The 17,597-nt window shown below is 47.5% G+C and overlaps 1 protein-coding gene across 1 annotated transcript; it reads left to right on the top strand.

Moving 5' to 3' along the window:
• Positions 1 to 4,287: 4,287 nt before the first annotated feature.
• Positions 4,288 to 5,386, top strand: LOC142196696 (transmembrane epididymal protein 1A-like). Its single transcript, XM_075266675.1, has one exon. It carries the CDS (start codon positions 4,487 to 4,489, stop codon positions 5,342 to 5,344), a length of 858 nt encoding a protein of 285 aa, XP_075122776.1. The 5' UTR covers positions 4,288 to 4,486; the 3' UTR covers positions 5,345 to 5,386.
• The last annotated feature ends 12,211 nt before the right edge of the window (positions 5,387 to 17,597 follow it).

The following is a 17,597-nucleotide window of genomic DNA, read 5'->3' as shown; positions in this document are numbered from 1 at the left end:
AGCTCCTGCATCGCGTATGTATTCAGCTCATCGGCGGACGGACGCCGATGAGCTGAAATTGTGACAGGCAAATGCCGGGGGGCCCTCAGAGGCTCTGTGGGCCCCGGCACTTGCCCGACTATGCCGAGCTGACCGGGACCATTTTGTTAGGGCCGGGCCGCGGGGCCCCGCTAAGCGCGGGGCCCCGAGCGGTTGCCCGGCTCGCTCGGCCCTTGATCCGCCCCTGGACAGGCTGTAGTGGTGGAGGGATTAGAACAGTTTCTGCGGAGATCCATTTCTTGCTACCAAACAGTGTAGATGACTCTGGCCATAAACCTTCAAGAATGCATATTTCTGGTAATGATATGTGAACTTGGATGGTTAGTGAGTTTATGTTCACCAATATCAGAAGTTGAGCAAATTGGGGGGAGCTTGAGGCCCTAGTTGGGGTGGCTGAGATTCCTCACATGATTGGGCTATTAATATGTGGGGTTTTACTCTTTCACAAAAACAGGGCTAGAAGGAAGGGAGATGGAGTGTGCATATATATAAAAAATGGCATGAAAGTGACTTTAAAGCTGAGGCCTCACATGACTTAAACTCCTCGGAAAAAAAAAGTGTTTTACAGTCACAACAAAGTGGATGGGATTCTAGCAAATCCCATCCCCACTTTGCGGAAAAATACACACAGTGGACACGCTGTGATTTCCAAGACCAACCGTGCTGAACTGATGTTTTTTTGCTGTTTTGCCTCTGTTGAAAATGTGAATAAAATGTGATAAAAGCAATAGACATTCCCAAAATGGTATAAGTAAAATGTAAACCCAGCTCTGCATAAAAAAATGCTATATGCATCCCTGTAAATGGAAATATAAAACGTTATGAGTATCAGAATATGGCGACTTTAAGAAAAAAAAAGTTTTTTGCAAAGTTTTGGATTTTTGTTAAGGGGTTAAAATGTAAATAAAACTATATCAATTTGGTAGCCCCAAAATTGTACCGAAACATGGAATATACAGTAAGTGACACGTCATTGTGGCTGCAGAGTGAACACTGTAAAAGCGAAGCCTGTAAGAAAGTCGCACAAATGTACTTTTTCTCCAATTCCATTCCCAATTCCAATTCTCCATTCTGATTTTTTTTCCAGCTTCCAAGTGCATTGCATAGAATAATTAATGGTACTACTATGAAGAACAATTTGTCCTGCAAACACTTAAGTCTTCGAATAGCTTTGTGAATGGAAAGTTAAAAAAGTTATGGGGTTTGGAAGGTGGGGAGTCAAAAAAAAATTCTTCCAGCAGGAAGGGGTTAAAGGGGCTCTTGGTGGTTTGTATTGATTACTTTTACTATTTTGGCTGTTGCCTCTGTATTTGTTTCTTTGATATTATGTTGAAAATCTCAATAAAAATCAAGAGTTTTTTTTTAAAAAAAAAGGGGTGGGGGGCTCTATCATTGGAGAAAGTCATTTTTAACTAAGCACATACATGCAGCCTTTAGAAAGGCTTTTTGAATGAGCCAGTCTTTATTCATATGCTAATTATCCTCCAGCAAGCACCAGAAGTCTCAGCAAGAACTCTCTGCTGTGTGTACAGCACAGGCTGTTGCTGCTGACTCATCTCCCTACTCTCATACACACACAGCAGACAGTGCTCGCTGAGAACTTCCTGTGCTCACTGGAGGCTTATTAGCATATGAATAAAAATGGGCTCATTCAAAAATGACTGAGGGGATTAACAAACCAAAGGTATGTGTGGAGTAGCTTTTCTAAAGGCTATGTAAGTATGTGCTTAGTTAAAAATGACTTTTCCCAATGATAGAGCCACTTTAAAGAATCATATCCAGAGAGTTGTGGTCAATGACTGCAGCTCAGACTGGCCCTTTGTTATAAGTGGTGTAATGCTGAGTCCACGTTTATTTAACTGATTTATTAATAATATAGAAGACGGGATTAATAGCACTGTCTCTATCTTTGCAGATGACACCAAGCTATGTAGTACAGTACACTTCATGGAGAATGTATGTAAGTTACAAGCAAACTTGGACAGACTGAGTGTATGGGCATCCACATGGCAAGTGAGGTTCAAAGTGAAAAATGTAAAGTTATGTATCTAGGTCAGGGGTCAGAAACCTTTGGCACTCCAGCTGCTGTGATACTACATCTCCCAACATGCTTCACTCACTTCCATGGTTGTTCCAAGACCAGCAGAGCAAGTATACATGCTGGGAGTTGTAGATGTACAACAGCTGGAATGCTGAAGGTTGCCTACCCCTGATCTAGGTAATAATAATCTGCATGCAACATATGTCCTGGGGAGAGTAATGCTTGTAGAGTCACTGGTGGAGAAGGACCTGGAAGTACCTGTAGATCGTAGATTAAATTACAGCATGCGATGTCACTCAGCTGCTTCTAAGGGCTGGTTCACACATGCTGATGTGTTCCGTCTGCATGAAGACCTCTATAGAGGGAACACAAGCGCAACTGCAAGCGCTTTGCAGTTCAAGCACACGGGCCCGCACGAACGTTGTGTGCGATGCAGTGCGCGGCAAGCCCACGGAACCCATTATAGTCTATGGGGCCCGTGTACTTGAACTTCACAGCGATTGCAGTTGCGCTTGTGTTCCGTCCGTAGGGGTCCTCATGCGGACTCTTACAAACGGAACACATCAGCATGTATGAACCGGGCATAAGGCCAGCAGGATATTGTCATGTACTGAAAGGAGTGTGCCCTTTTTTGGACCAGATTTTGATGTGGGAAGTTACCTCAGAATCCAGCTCCAAAAAATGCCTCCAGCGACTGGATGCCAATGCAGTGCACCAGCATCAAGTCACGGCAATCCGCTCCGGATTAGGCCCAAATGAAAGGGCTTAGTCGTGAGAGAGTCTCATGCTATGGCGGATTCAGCCACGGAATCCGCGGCAAGGTAGGGCATCTCGCTTCTTTTTTCCATGAGCGGGAAAAAGAGTCATGGGGTGTAAAAGTCAGCCTGCAGTTAAGGGCTATGCTGGGTGTGGTGATTGACGGGTTGTCGAGAGAAGGAATAGTATGCTCAGTGTTAGTACCTTCAAGATTCCTTATGCTGTGGATATCCCAGTGAGACCTGGCCCCCACGGGATGGAAATGCCTCGATTTGCCCACAATGGAAACACATCAGGAAAAATCATGGTGTTCTACAGTACGGGCAAAGTGGATGGGATTCCAATGAGTCCCATACCCACTTTGCATAAAAACTGCCGTGCAGCCACACTTGTCAATTATACCTACAGAAACGCTGGCAGTTTCCCCATAGATATAATTGTTACAGAAAGTCTGCAGAGGTAAACTCTGCAAAATTTCTGTTTAAAGCGCTACAGGAAGAACCGTGATGCGTTTCTGCCTTGGTTTTTCCCGCAGCGTTTTATTGCCTTAGACCTTTTCTTGTTGTTTAATGAGGAGGCATTACAAGGTGATCTAGTACATCGGCTATTTATTGGAGAACTTTTATTCTTTTTTGTTTACTTTTCTGGATAAAAAGTTCTATTTTAATTATGTGTTATTCTATGTTAATAATAATCCACTTCACTACACATGACAGGTGCATTCAAGCCAAGTGTGCATGTGTATAGGAGAGTCATGTGAGAGAGCTGTCCGCTTAACTGGTTTTCTGTGCTAACCTACGTGCTTGTCTGGTTTAATTTATAATGCAGCTTATATCCTAAATCATACAGAATTGATAGGTATGGACATCTTTACTACATGCAGTAAGCCCTGGTTTATCTTGTTTATTCCTCCTTATTAAAGCTTTATGCCTTTCCTGTTTTTAACCTGTTTGATTTTCCGTTCCGGATTTAATGTCACCAGTTCTCTTTGTATTTTTCAATCCTGTGTCCATCACACACCCTTCTGTGTCACTATGACAGAATTAGTACCACCTTGTGAGGTGTGTCCATATGACGATGGCTGTGCATAATCCTTATGCTCTGCAACGTTCTGTCACTAAGATGCTTGCACATCACCTGGCCACCTTAGTGCACTGGAATAGGCTGCTGTATACCTCTCAAGCTCAACAACATACTTTACTTGTCTGCTCAAGACTGAAGATTGCTGCTAAGACATAGAAACTGTGATAAACCAAGGACTTGTTACAGAGAAACTGCTGTCCATCAAAGGAATCACCGAGAAATAGCAATAACAAAAAGGCAGATAAGAACATTGATACAGAAACACCGTATTTATTGGCGGGGGTATCACATTGCGGATGCCAGGTGGGTTCTAGGACATTGATTTGACTTTCTTTTAGGGAAGTGTATGCCCTGTGTCTGCCGTGTCACGTTCAAACACTTGAACTCCAATGACTTTGTGACTTCTTGCACTTGCAGATTCACATTCTTTCTGAGGAATATCCCATTCTTTACATTTAACCCTTCCCTAACCTATAAGTGAATGACTCTCCACATTGAGGAACTGAGGCGCTGAGAAACGTTGTGACTCATTTTCTTCTGCACAGTGGTATCTTTTATAATTTCACAATGGGAACTTTTATTGGACATATTTCTCCTGGACTAGCATTTTTATCCTTTGGTATACTGTATACTTTACGCTACTCCTGGATGGTACTAAATGGATGTCGGCTTCAATATGGTCCTCGTGACAACACGAAAAAAAAATTCTGGAAGACATTGCCAATAGAAGCAATAATGAAGCTGATTTATGGCTTGATGGCTGTTTTAGCAGAGTTTTTCTTTCCTCCAGGAGTTCAGAAATTACGTTTTTTCCGATCGGATGATCCTGAATATCACTTTCAACACCCAAGTGAATGGCAACATGCTACTATGTATGGGTACTTCTGTCTAAGTGGGTTATTGGATATTGTGAGTCAGTCATTGCTCCAGAAACGTTGTCCATTGCTTGAACATGTTGGAGTGACTGCTGCTTTTTCTATTACAACTCTGCTCCTTAAGTTCCATGGTCATGGAAAAGAAGAAGTGGAAGTCCAAGTTCACCATCTCCTCCTGCTCACTACTGCTTTGACTGCACTGATAATGATTGTGGAAATCTGGCAACCAAACCATCGTAAACTCTGGTTTGCTAAAGCCTGGCTAGTGAATATACAGGGGACATGGTTGCTTCATGCTGCCTTTATCTTATATAAACCACCAACAGGTCATGCTTGGGCATCAGGAGACCCTGCGAATCTCATGTTTCTTACCACCTTTTACTGTTGGCATCTAGCACTGGATGCAGGACTCATGGGTGTAATGTTTTGGATAACTCTTATTGTACATAGACGCTGGGGGAACAGATTAGGAAGAGATAGTTACCAACTAGTTGGGGATAAGGCAGAGCTTACAAAGCTTACGGGAGAGGATGGAGATGAAGAATTGTAATTTGGTGATCAATATGTTATATTTTAGTGATACAATAAATATTTTTTTTTACAGTCATTTACATTCTTGTGGTCAATGGTAGGTGACAGAGTAAGGCTAGATTCACACCTACACCTGATATCCGCCGGGGGTTTCCGTTCTTCGCTCCCCTTTAAGAATGTGGAGACAAAAGTTCTGCAGTTAGATAACTGCTTTTTAAGTGGATTAGCTTTCTGTTCTTCGGGTCCCCAAGCGGTGTAGGTGTGAACCTAGCAGGGCCGGCGTCAGCGCACGGCATAGTCGGGCAAGTGCCGGGGCCCACAGAGCCTCTGGGGGCCCCCCGGCACTTGCCTGTCACAATTTCAGCTCATCGGCGTCCGTCCGCCAATGAGCTGAATACATACGCGATGCAGGAGCTGTGAGATCAGCTCCTGCTTTAAAGCTCCGGCCCGGCTTGCGTGTGTAGGCGCGATGACGTCATCGCATCACGCCTACATACGCAAGCCGGTCCGGAGCTAAGCAGGAGCTGATCTCACAGCTCCTGCATCGCGTATGTGATTGGAGGGAGAGAGAGAGGAGCGTCGGGGGAACGATGGAAGGTGAGTGATAGAAGGTGAGTGTAAGTGTTTGTTTTGTATTAAATATTAAGGTGGAACATAATGAAGGGGGCAAATGAAGGGGAGGGGGGGAACGGCATGACACTGGAGAAGATGAAGGGGGTGGGGAGAGAACGGCATGAAACTGGGGACAAAGATGGAGGGGGCCCAAAGAAACTGGGGGGCAAATGAAGGGGAGGGGGGGGAACGGCATGACACTGGAGAAGATGAAGGGGGTGGGGAGAGAACGGCATGAAACTGGGGACAAAGATGGAGGGGGCCCAAAGTAACTGGGGGGCAAATGAAGGGGAGGGGGGAACAGCATGACACTGGGGCAGATGGAGGGGGGGAGAACAGCATGACACTGGGGCAGATGGAGGGGGGGAGAACAGCATGACACTGGGGCAGATGGAGGGGGGGAGAACAGCATGACACTGGGGCAGATGGAGGGGGGGAGAACAGCATGACACTGGGGCAGATGGAGGGGGGAGAACAGCATGACACTGGGGCAGATGGAGGGGGGGAGAACAGCATGACACTGGGGCAGATGGAGGGGGTGGGGAGAGAACGGCATGGAACTGGGGACAGAGATGGAGGGGGCCCAATGAAACTGAGGGGGCAAATGAAGGGGGGGGGGACGGCATGACACTGGGGAAGGGGGTGGGGAGAGAACGGCATGAAACTGGGGACAGAGATGGAGGGGGCCCAATGAAACTGAAGGGGCAAATGAAGGGGAGGGGGGGAACAGCATGACACTGGGGCAGAGACGGGAGACATTAAACTGTGGGCAGATGAAGGGGGAGAACGTGATGAAACTGGGGACAGAGATGGAGGGGGGACATGAAACTGGGGGCAGAGGAAGGGTGTATATGAAACTGGGGGAGAGATGGAGGGGGGCATATAATTTACGGGTGACTGTAGGAGGATTATACTGTGTGGGAGCACATAATAAATGAATGAGAATGGGTGGAATCAACATAAAAGTGGGTGGAGCTAAATTTGCAGCGGCGCGCAGAGCGCGCTGCACATTTTGCCCCTCTTTCTACTCTTTAAAAGATTGGGAGGTATGGCGTTGGTGACGCCACACTCCTGCATGACGTCACTTGCTTCATCTGCAACGCACAGTGTCTCGACTCCCCCGCCTCCTTTACAAGGGGGCCCACTGAGGCTCTGTCGCCCAAGGGCCCATAAAAACCTGGAGCCGGCCCTGGAACCTAGCATATGTGACTAAAAAAATAATGGAAAAGCAGAACACACACTTTCCTAGATCATAACGCACACCTCTAGTCTTATCTCAGATGTAGACATGAACCTTGACAGAATTTGTTGGTGCATACAGAAGGATGAGATAACCATATATGCAAACAGGTGCCAGAAATCTGTAACATACTCCCTGCAATAAAGGGAAGATGTAGGCGCACACTGCCAATGTCACATCACAACTGGATGGGTTCTATTCCCAGTAATAAAACCCAAAGACAATATTCTTTCAGTGTCAGATGTGTGCCTTGGTAACTCTCCCGACTGGTGTGTATTTGTGCCACTGTTGCAACAGGAGGGAGCGTACACCTACATAGCCCCTTTAAGCTTAACGTGACTGGCAGGGAATTATATTGTGTACATTTTATAAATGAATAACTAAATGCATGGGATAGGGGATAGGAGTTGTTTTACAATGACAGTAATGACTTAACACCTCAGCCAGTTAAGACAGATTTGGTAATAAATCATACTACAATTGTATAATGATTTAATAAGAGTGTAGTAAAGTATAGTAATATAATAAAGCCTTGGGTGTAGACATAATTGTGTTTATCCATAGACAGGAAAGGATATGTATAATCTATAAAACAGCAAAGAATTCAAACACAAAGTCTATAGAAAGTTGCAGCACTTTCGACATTACAATGTATTTGCTTTAAATAAAGCAGAAAACCCCTTTAATATTTTCTCTGGTTTATATTTTGGATCACAAGTTTGGGTGGTGAGTCTGTGTCTTGAATGAGTTTCCTGTCTTTTTCAAGTCCTTGAATTGCTTGTTTGTGTGCTATCTTTAATATATTCCGCACTTTGCACAAAGGTCCACTTGACCACCGACGCGTGGACAAGTGCATGCGGACAGGGACGCTACATTTCACTGACGGCACACTGGGTGAATGTAGTTGAGGCTCGGACCGGGTCACAAACTGGGGTGGTCTACTTCGTCTCCCCATCCGACATTCCTGACATTCCGACATTCCTCTTCCGCCATCACATCGACCCCAGCTACCTGCTGGAAACGCTGCAGCACTGGCGTGGGGAGACGTCAGCAGGCCGTGCTGAAGCTCATCAGCTTGGGGGACAGACAGCACACTGCCTCCGAGATGAGGGATGCCCTCCTCGATGAGACGTCAACATGGTTTTCGCCGCTGCACCAGGTATGGTCGAGTGTGATAACGGCTGGAACCTGGTAGCGGCTCTGGAACTTGCCACCTTCCAACACATTCCATGCCTGGCCCACGTTTTTCAATTTAGTGGTGCAACGGTTTTTAAAAATGTACCCCAAAGTTCATGAGCTACTGGTGAAAGTGTGGCGCTTGTGCGCCCACTTTCGCAAGTCTACAGTAGCCGCTGCTAGCCTCAAATCACTCCAGCAACGCCTCCATCTGCCAGAACACCTGCTGTTGTGCGACATCCCCACATGCTGGAACTCGACATACCACATGTTGAGCAAAGTGTGTGAGCAGCAGAGACCCTTGATGGAGTACCATCTCCAAAACCCAAGGGTTCCTCAGAGTCAGCTCCCGCAGTTTCTGCACCATGAGTGGCCATGGATGGCAGACTTATGCAAGATCTTGCGTGTCTTTGAGGAGTCAACCATGAGGGTCAGCTGTGACAACGCACTTGTGAGTGTAACAATCCCGCTCCTGTGTGTGATGCGAGAATCCCTCATCGCCATCAGGGATAACACATTGTACGCTGAGGAGTCAGGCATAGGAGCATAACCATCCCAGCAGGCTAGTCCGTGCACACTCCTGTCCGCTTCACAGTGTATATTGACGGAGGCAGAGGAGGGAGGAGGATGACGAAGTGGCAGATAATCTCATTGTCACACAGGAGGCTAGCGGGGAAGATCAGTGCGTCCCATTGCTGCAGAGTGGATGGGGTGAAATGGAGGATGAGGAGGAAATGGAGAGTGACCATTCCGGTGGGAGCAGCGAAGTCATGCCAAGTAATACTCTGGCACACATGGCTGAATTCATGTTGGGGTGCTTTTCAAGTGACAAACGCATTGTCAAAATCCTGGAGAGCAACCACTACTGGATGTTTGCAATCCTCGACCCCTGGTATAAAAATAATATCTCGACTTTTATTCCAGTAGAGGGGAGGGCCTGTCGCATTTATGATTGCCACAAGCAACGGGTGCAGAATATGATGGAGATGTTTCCATCAACTCTTGTTGGCGGCAGAGAGGAGAGTTCCTCCAACAGACTAACAACTGCCATCCGATCCACACCCACCAGGGGCACACTCTCCAAGGTCTGGGACACGTTAATGGTACCCCTCGCCAAACTACCGCCACTAAGGGGCCTAGTGTCACCAGGAGGGACAAGTATAGGCGCATGTTGTGGGAGTACCTGGCCGACCACAGCCCTGTCCTCTCCGATCCCTCTGTGCCCTAACACTTATTGGGTCTCCAAGTTGAATTTGTGGCTGGAACTTATGCTGTACGCATTGGAGGTCCTTTCCTGCCTTGCCGCCAGCGTGCTATCGGAAAGGGTCTTCAGTGCAGCCGGTGGCATAATCACAGATAAGCGCAGCCGGCTGTCAGCTGACAGTGCTGACCGGCTGACTTTCATCAAAATAAACAGTCACTGGATAGACCCATCATTTTCATGTCCACTGGTGTCAAGCACCCCGACATGATGTTTCATGTGTGTGCTCAACCTCTACAATTCCTCCTCCTCCTCATACTCCTCCACCATCAGCGTTGCACAATTTTTGTCCTACTAGGCTCAATCCACCCTGATTCCCCCCAATTCTGCTGGTTAGAGGCTCAATCCACCCTGATTCACCCAAACTCTGCTGGTTAGAAGCTCAATCCACTCGGATTTCCCCAAACTCTGCTAGTTAGAAGCTCAACTCACCCCAAGGGCCAAAAACTAAATCTCTGCTGTTTAAAGGCTCAACCAACCCCAAGGGCCAAAAACACTGCTGGTGCAAGGCTCAACTAACCCCTATGGCCAAAAACTGCTGGTACAGGCTCTACTCACTCCAAGGGCCAAAAACACTGCTGGTGCAAGGCTGTACTCACTCCAAGGGCCCAAAACACTGCTGGTGCAAGGCTCAACTAACCCCAAGGGCCAAAAACACTGTGGGTGTAAGGCTCTACTCACTCTAAGGGCCAAAAATCATATTGGGCGCGTTAGATGTCCCCAGGCATGCTTCCTCTGCTGTACCAGTTGTATTCTAGAGGTGTTGTCATCATTTGCTGAGGTGTCATAGTGGACTTGGTGACCCTCCTAAGTCGAATTTGGGTTTCCCCTGAAGCAATCTTTTTTTTCACATAGACTATAATGGGATTTGATATTTGTTCGAATAGTCAAATGTTGAGGGGCTATGCGAAGCGAATATCGAATATTTCACTGTTCACTCATCTCTAGTGCTAATGATCCACTTACTAAGTTCTAGCCAATAGTGATTTGCATAACTGCATGTCTGAACGCTGTATCCTTAAAGGGATTCTACCATTAAACTACCTTTTTTTCTAATGAACACATTGGAATAACCTTAAGAAAGGCTATTCGTCTCCTACCTTTAGACGTGGTCTCTGCCGCGCCGTTAAGTAGAAATACCGGTTTTAACCAGTATGCAAATCAGCTCTCCGCAGTAATGAGGGCGGGCCCCAGCGCTGAAACACTGATGAGCACGTCCCCATTGCTGCCCGAGAGCTCTTTCCTTCGCCGCCTCCTTGTTCTGCAGCAACTCTGCCTCTTCTGGCTTCTCTTGCTCTTGTAGTTCGATACAGGAGCATAGAGAGGCCACCCCAAAATGGCCGTCGGCCAGCTCCTGTATTGAACTGCAAGAGCGGCTACCCCAAAATGGCCGCCGGCCGGCTCCTGTATTGAACTGCAAGAGTGGCTACCCAAAAATGGCTGCCGGCCATTTTTGGGTAGCCGCTCTTGCAGTTCAATACAGGAGCCAGCCGGCGGCCATTTTGGGGTGGCCTCTCTATGCTCCTGTATCGAACTACAAGAGCAAGAGAAGCCAGAAGAGGCTGAGTTGCTGCAGAAGAAGGAGGCGGCACAGGAAAGAGCTCTCGGGCAGCAATGGGGACGCGCTCATCGGCCTTTCAGGGCCCACCCTCATTGCTGCGGAGAGCTCATTTGCATACCGGTTAAAACCGGTACTTCTACGGAACGGTGCGGGGGAGACCACGTCTAAAGGTAGGAGACGAATAGCCTTTCTTAAGGCTATTCCGACATGGTAATTAGAAAAAAAAAAGTAGTTTAATGGTAGAATCCCTTTAAGTGAGGGGCCACACGGTGGCTCAGTGGTTAGCACTGCAGCCTTGCAGCGCTGGAGTCCTGGTGTTCAAATCCCACCAAGGGCATAAAACCATCTGCAAGGAGTTTGTATGTTCTCCCCGTGTTTGCATGGATTTCCATCCCATATTCCAAAGACATACTGATAGGGAAAAATGAGCTTGTAGATTGTGAGCTCTATGTGGGGATCACAATCTACATTTAAAAAAAAAAAAAAAAAAAAAAAAAAAAAAGAATCCCTTTAAGTGGATAGTTTTACTCCACATCAATATACCTTAGACTTTATCTCTTCCCTTATCTCATATTTACGGAGATTCCAGTCTAGTCAGCCTCTTTATGGGAGTTTATTATGACATCCATATATGTTTTTATATAGACCTATTTTTGATGATATATATATATATAGGTCTATATTATCTATTATTAGGACCTTGCAGTGTATTTTCATTCCTGCAAGTTTTCCTTCTATTGATAGGCAGCCCATATTTTGTATTAATTGTATATTGTATTAATTCAGTCTTAGGGTTTTATATACTGCTAGAAAGCCGACAGTGCTCTGAATTCAGCGCACTGTTGGCTTTCCCGTTATGTGCCCCAGGGGAGGGGAAAAGCTATCAGTGTGCACTCCCTCTGGAGTTGGGCCTCTTTCTCAGGTATGGGTGAGGTCAAGGTTCTTTTCAACCCTGTTTTTAGTAAGGGCGGGTTCACACCAGCACCTGATCTCCTTTATGCAGGTTTCTGTTTTCTGTCTGCAGAAGACGGAAAGTGGCATTCAGTGTCCACCGGTGAGCGCCCGTGAGCGTCTTCTGCTCTCCGCAGACACAAAGTCCTGCATGTCCAACTTTGTGTTGGTTACAAAAAAAATGGTTTCACCGCGTAGATCAGAAGACGCTCACGGGCAGACCCTTTTCAAACCCTTTCAAATCAATGGGTTTGAAAACTGCCTGCCGGTTTCCGTCTCCTGTCCAGTTTCTCGGGCAGGAAACGGAAACCTGCATAACAGAGATCGTGCGCTGGTGTGAACCCGCCCTAACTCTGCAGCGCCCTCTAAGTTCACACCCTCACATTATAAATAAAACTTTGTAGGAAGGTAGCTTGGTAAAAGCAGTGGTGCGGACCCAACCAGTCAGAGTCAGGGACACAAATCTTGCAGCAAAGCAGTTTATTTAAGAAAAACAGCAAAATAAATAAACCTTTTCATCAGGCATAAAAATGAGTAAAATAAAATACAGCCTTACCTTCATGCAAAATAACATCAAACAAAATCCTGCTTGTCTGAGCGCTAACTAAACAGAAAATACTAACTGTACGTGTGGCTTATTACCAGCCACACGAATAAACCAAAACAACACTGTACTGTAACACAAGGCTCTCAGTGTCAGGACAGACCCAGCCACTTCCTCTCCTCTCAAGATCTGCCCTGAAGTGTAGGCTCTGCAGCCTTTTAAGGGCCAGTAATGAGCCAAAGACTCACACCTGTAGCTGAGGCCTTCTGAAGACCCACACTGGACCACACATAGGTCAGAAACCTGGGGGAGATACAGTGAGATTCCAGCACTCTGGCTGTCACCTTCTCACTAAATATATTATCCTATTAATATTATAAAGGTGAAATTGTGTGAGTTTGGATGTTTGTGGGTTTGTGTGTTTGGATGTTTGTTCCTCAATCACAGCCAAATGGCTGAATGGATTTTGGGGAACTTACACACACACACACACACACACACACACACTGCCCAGGAAAAGTAATAGGCTGCTTTAAATGTGGGTCACTCACCCCAAATCGCCACCATGACCCTCCGGCACGGCTGTAGCAGCTGGCATTCCGCCAGCGCTGGTCTGTGCACGTACCTCCTATTGGTGCATGGCAGGCTGTGGGCGGGCTCTGGAGCCAGGGCTGCAGCACCATAGGTTGGAGGCTGAAGGTGGGCGTGCCGATTCAGCAGGGACACAGTGAGCAAGATGGTGGCAGCCCACATGGTCCCGGCGTCACAGCTATCCCAGGCCACCTACACATTTCGCGGATGGCTAAGGAGGAGGCTGCTGCACCCGACACACCACATAACAGGTCAGTGCAGCGGGTACAGGGGGTTGGGGAGGGCGTGTCCCGGGAGGGGGGGGGGTGTGTCCCGGAAGGGGGGGGGTGTCCCTAGGTCGGTGTCCCCAGGGATCAACCACATTCCCCAGCTTAAGGTCCCCCCCTACATCGGCCCCAGTGTAGTTGGACTCACCTTGCCACGCTCCCCCGCCTCTATCTCCGCTCGCTCACTGCACATAGGTGTCGGGCGGCTTGCTGTGTATGGCAGGTAGACTGCAATAGAGGTGCCGGTATTCTGCAATGCACTGCAGAATACCAGCGCCTCTATTGCAATCTACCTGCCTAGGCTGCAATAGAAGCGAAAGATTGACAGGCCAGGGAGGCAGCGCAAGGCTTCTGGCTGTCATAGCAACCTGATGCCGGCCCCCACTCTGCCTCATATATGCCACACGCAGCCAGCCACCCGACAACTATGTGCAGTGAGCGAGCGGAGAAAGCGGCGGGGGAGCGTGGCAAGGTGAGTCCAACTACACTGGGGCCGATGTAGGGGGGGGGGGGGGACAAGAAACTGGGGCAGATGAAGGGGGGGACAAGAAATATAAGCGGTTCAGCATCACCGCCAACCCGCAGATGAAGTCATGGGTAACTGCTAGTGTATATATATTGTAAGGGGTTCAGCTCACACGGTTGGGAACGGCAATGACACCATGCAGACAGGTAGTAGAATAAACAAAGTCCAGTGTTTTATTTGGGCATTCGGCATAAAACACTGTGCCAGCAAAGAAACAAAACAAACAAAACCTAAGCCTTGTCTGGCTCTAGCTATACAGTAGGTTACCTCTCTGACCTACAGCAGGTTGAGTCACCATATAAGCAGGTCCAAGTCCACAAGGTACCTGGTTTTTCCTCAGGAGTCTTTTCCTCACACACTCCTTGTGTGTATCAGACTCCTAACTGAGCTTCCTTCCCCAGTAAAATAGCCCTAAGGAAGCTCACCTGTGGATGCCCCAGACTCAGGGCAAAACCCGTGGTGGAGTAAGGGTGTGGACTGGAAGGCTCCCACTACCAACCTGCCCTCCAGTCCAGAAAAGCCAGCCCATAATGTGGAACAAGAGTTCCAGCAGACTATGCTCTGCTAGAACATGATTACCCTGGCTTTCCTTTATCTCACCTGGCTGAGGAAACCAGGCGAGATATACACGCCATCCACCACCTTACCGTACACTTTACCACATATCCCCCCCCTCTTCTCCAGACCAGAGGTCTGGGCATTTTTACTGAACAGACAGCAGACCCTGGACAATGCATCCGCATTTCCTTGTAATTTGCCTGGTCTATGTTCAAGTTTGAAACAGAAATTTTGTAAAGAGAGAAACCATCTGGTCACCCTGGCATTTCTCTCCTTATTTTGCTTCATCCAGGCCAGTGGAGCGTGATGTCACCAACACAAACTTTCTACCCAGCAGATAGTATTTTAGGGACTCTAGGGCCCACTTGATGGCCAGACACTCTCTCTCCACTATGGCATAATTTCTCTCTGCTGGGGTCAGTTTCCTACTCAGGTACATCACTGGGTGTTCCTCCCCATTTACTACCTGTGACAGGACGGCTCCCAACCCTGTATCAGATGCATCAGTCTGAACCAGAAACTGTTTTCTGAAATCTGGGGAGATTAGCACTGGCTGTTCACACAGAGCCGACTTTAGACTCTGAAAAGCCTTCTCTGCCTCTGGGGTCCATTTTACCATGACTGACTTACCGCCCTTTGTTAAGTCCGTCAATGGTGATGCAATGGAGGCAAAATTGGGCACAAACCGGCGGTAGTATCCGGTAATGCCCAGGAAGGCCTTGACCTGTTTTTTCGTTAGCGGTCTAGGCCAATTCTGTATCGCCTCAATTTTATTTATCTGGGGCTTAACCAATCCCTTACCAATAATGTAGCCCAGGTATTTTGCTTCCTCCAGACCCACTGCACATTTTTCAGGGTTTATGGTCAGGCCTGCATCGCTGATGGCATCTAGGACGGCCTGTACCTTACAGAGGTGACTTTTCCAATCAGGCGAAAAAATGACCACATCGTCCAGGTAGGCAGCAGCATAATCACGGTGTGGTCTCAAGATCAGATCCATCAGCCTCTGAAATGTAGCAGGGGCCCCATGTAACCCAAATGGCATCACTACATATTGGAACAGGCCTTCAGGAGTGGAGAATGCCGTCTTTTCTTTTGCCGCATCAGATAATGGTATCTGCCAATAACCCTTTGTAAGGTCAAGTGTTGTGATGTACCTGGCACTCCCCAGCCTCTCAATCAGTTCATCCACTCGGGGCATGGGGTACGCATCAAATTTTGAAACCTCCTTTAATTTCCTGAAGTCATTACAGAACCTCCATGTCCCATTGGGCTTTGGGATTAGTACAATGGGGCTTGACCATTCGCTGCTTGACTCCTCAATGACTCCCAGTTCAAGCATGCGCTTGACCTCAGAGGATACGGCCACTCTGCGGGCTTCTGGTATCCTGTACGGCTTCAGGCTCACTTTAGTGTGGGGCTCAGTTTTAATATGATGTTTTATCAGGTGCGTTCGGCCGGGTAGGTCAGAAAACTTGCCCCTGTTGCGCTGTAGGAACTCCTTTACCTCCTGTTTCTGGTGTCCTGACAGGGCCTCTCCTATTCTTACTGGGGGAATTGGCTGTAACCCTTCTTTAACCACAGTTGGGGTGGCTACCAAAGCCTCTCTATCCTTCCACGGCTTGATGAGGTTTATGTGGTAAATCTGGAAGGGTTTTCTCCTGCCTGGCTGATGCACCTTGTAATTCACCTCACCCACCTTTTTTTACAATCTCATAGGGACCCTGCCACCTTGCCAGAAACTTACTCTCAACGGTGGGAACTAGAACTAGGACCCGGTCCCCTGGATTAAAGGTCCTCACCCGGGCAGACCTGTTGTAAATTCTGCTCTGGGCCTCCTGAGCTTGTTGCATATGCTCTCTGACAATGGGCATCACCGTCTCTATTCGGTCCTGCATCTGGACCACATGTTCAACAACACTTTTATATGGGGTGGCCTCAGTCTCCCAGGTCTCTTTGGCAATATCTAGCAAACCCCTTGGATGCCGGCCATAAACTAACTCAAAGGGGGAAAACCCTGTAGATGCTTGGGGTACCTCCCTGATGGAGAACATAAGATACGGTAACAGACAGTCCCAGTCCCGGCCATCCCTTTCCACTACCTTTTTCAACATGTGTTTGAGAGTTTTATTGAACCTCTCCACTAATCCATCAGTTTGTGGGTGGTACACTGATGTACGGATATGCGCAATTTTAAACAATTTGCATAGTTCTTTCATAACGTTTGACATAAAGGGGGTACCCTGGTCCGTAAGTATTTCTTTGGGAATTCCTGTGCGAGAGAACATGTAAAACAACTCCCGAGCTATATTTTAGGAGGCCATGTTTCTTAAGGGAACTGCCTCCGGGTACCTGGTGGCATAGTCTAACACAACCAGAATGTATTGATGTCCCCTAGCGGATTTGACTAGAGGCCCCACCAGGTCCATTGCAATTCTTTCAAACGGTACCTCAATGATAGGAAGTGGCACCAACGGGCTACGGTAGTGGGGTGTGGGGGCACTTAACTGGCACGTGGGGCAAGACTCACAGTACCTCCTCACTTCTTCATATACCCCAGGCCAAAAAAAACCGTTGGAGGACTCTCTCTTGTGTTTTACTAGTCCCCAAATGACCACCCAACACATGATTATGAGCCATATCTAACACCATGCGACGGTACAGTTTTGGCACCAAAAGCTGTTCCACAATTTCATTGTTACACTTGGTGACTCGATACACCAGGTCCCTATTCATAGAAAAGTGTGGAAATTTGTGGTCAGCTTCGGGATCCTGTGGTACACCATTTATTACCGTGACATTGGCACGTGCAGTACTCAAAGTGGGGTCTCTTGCTTGCTCAGTCCCAAAGTTACCCCGAGACACTCCTAAATCTAGCACCTGCTGCCCTGGTGGGGAAGTTTCTTCTTCTTCCCCGGCTAACACTTGCAGGGGGAACCATTCATCATTGCACACATCAGGTTCATTCACATTTTTTCCCCAAATT

This window comes from Leptodactylus fuscus, chromosome 3, assembly GCF_031893055.1.
Source record: "Leptodactylus fuscus isolate aLepFus1 chromosome 3, aLepFus1.hap2, whole genome shotgun sequence".
Taxonomy (NCBI): domain Eukaryota; kingdom Metazoa; phylum Chordata; class Amphibia; order Anura; family Leptodactylidae; genus Leptodactylus; species Leptodactylus fuscus.
The sequence above is the reverse complement of the archived record's forward strand: the minus strand, read 5'-3'. Positions and strand labels throughout refer to the sequence as shown.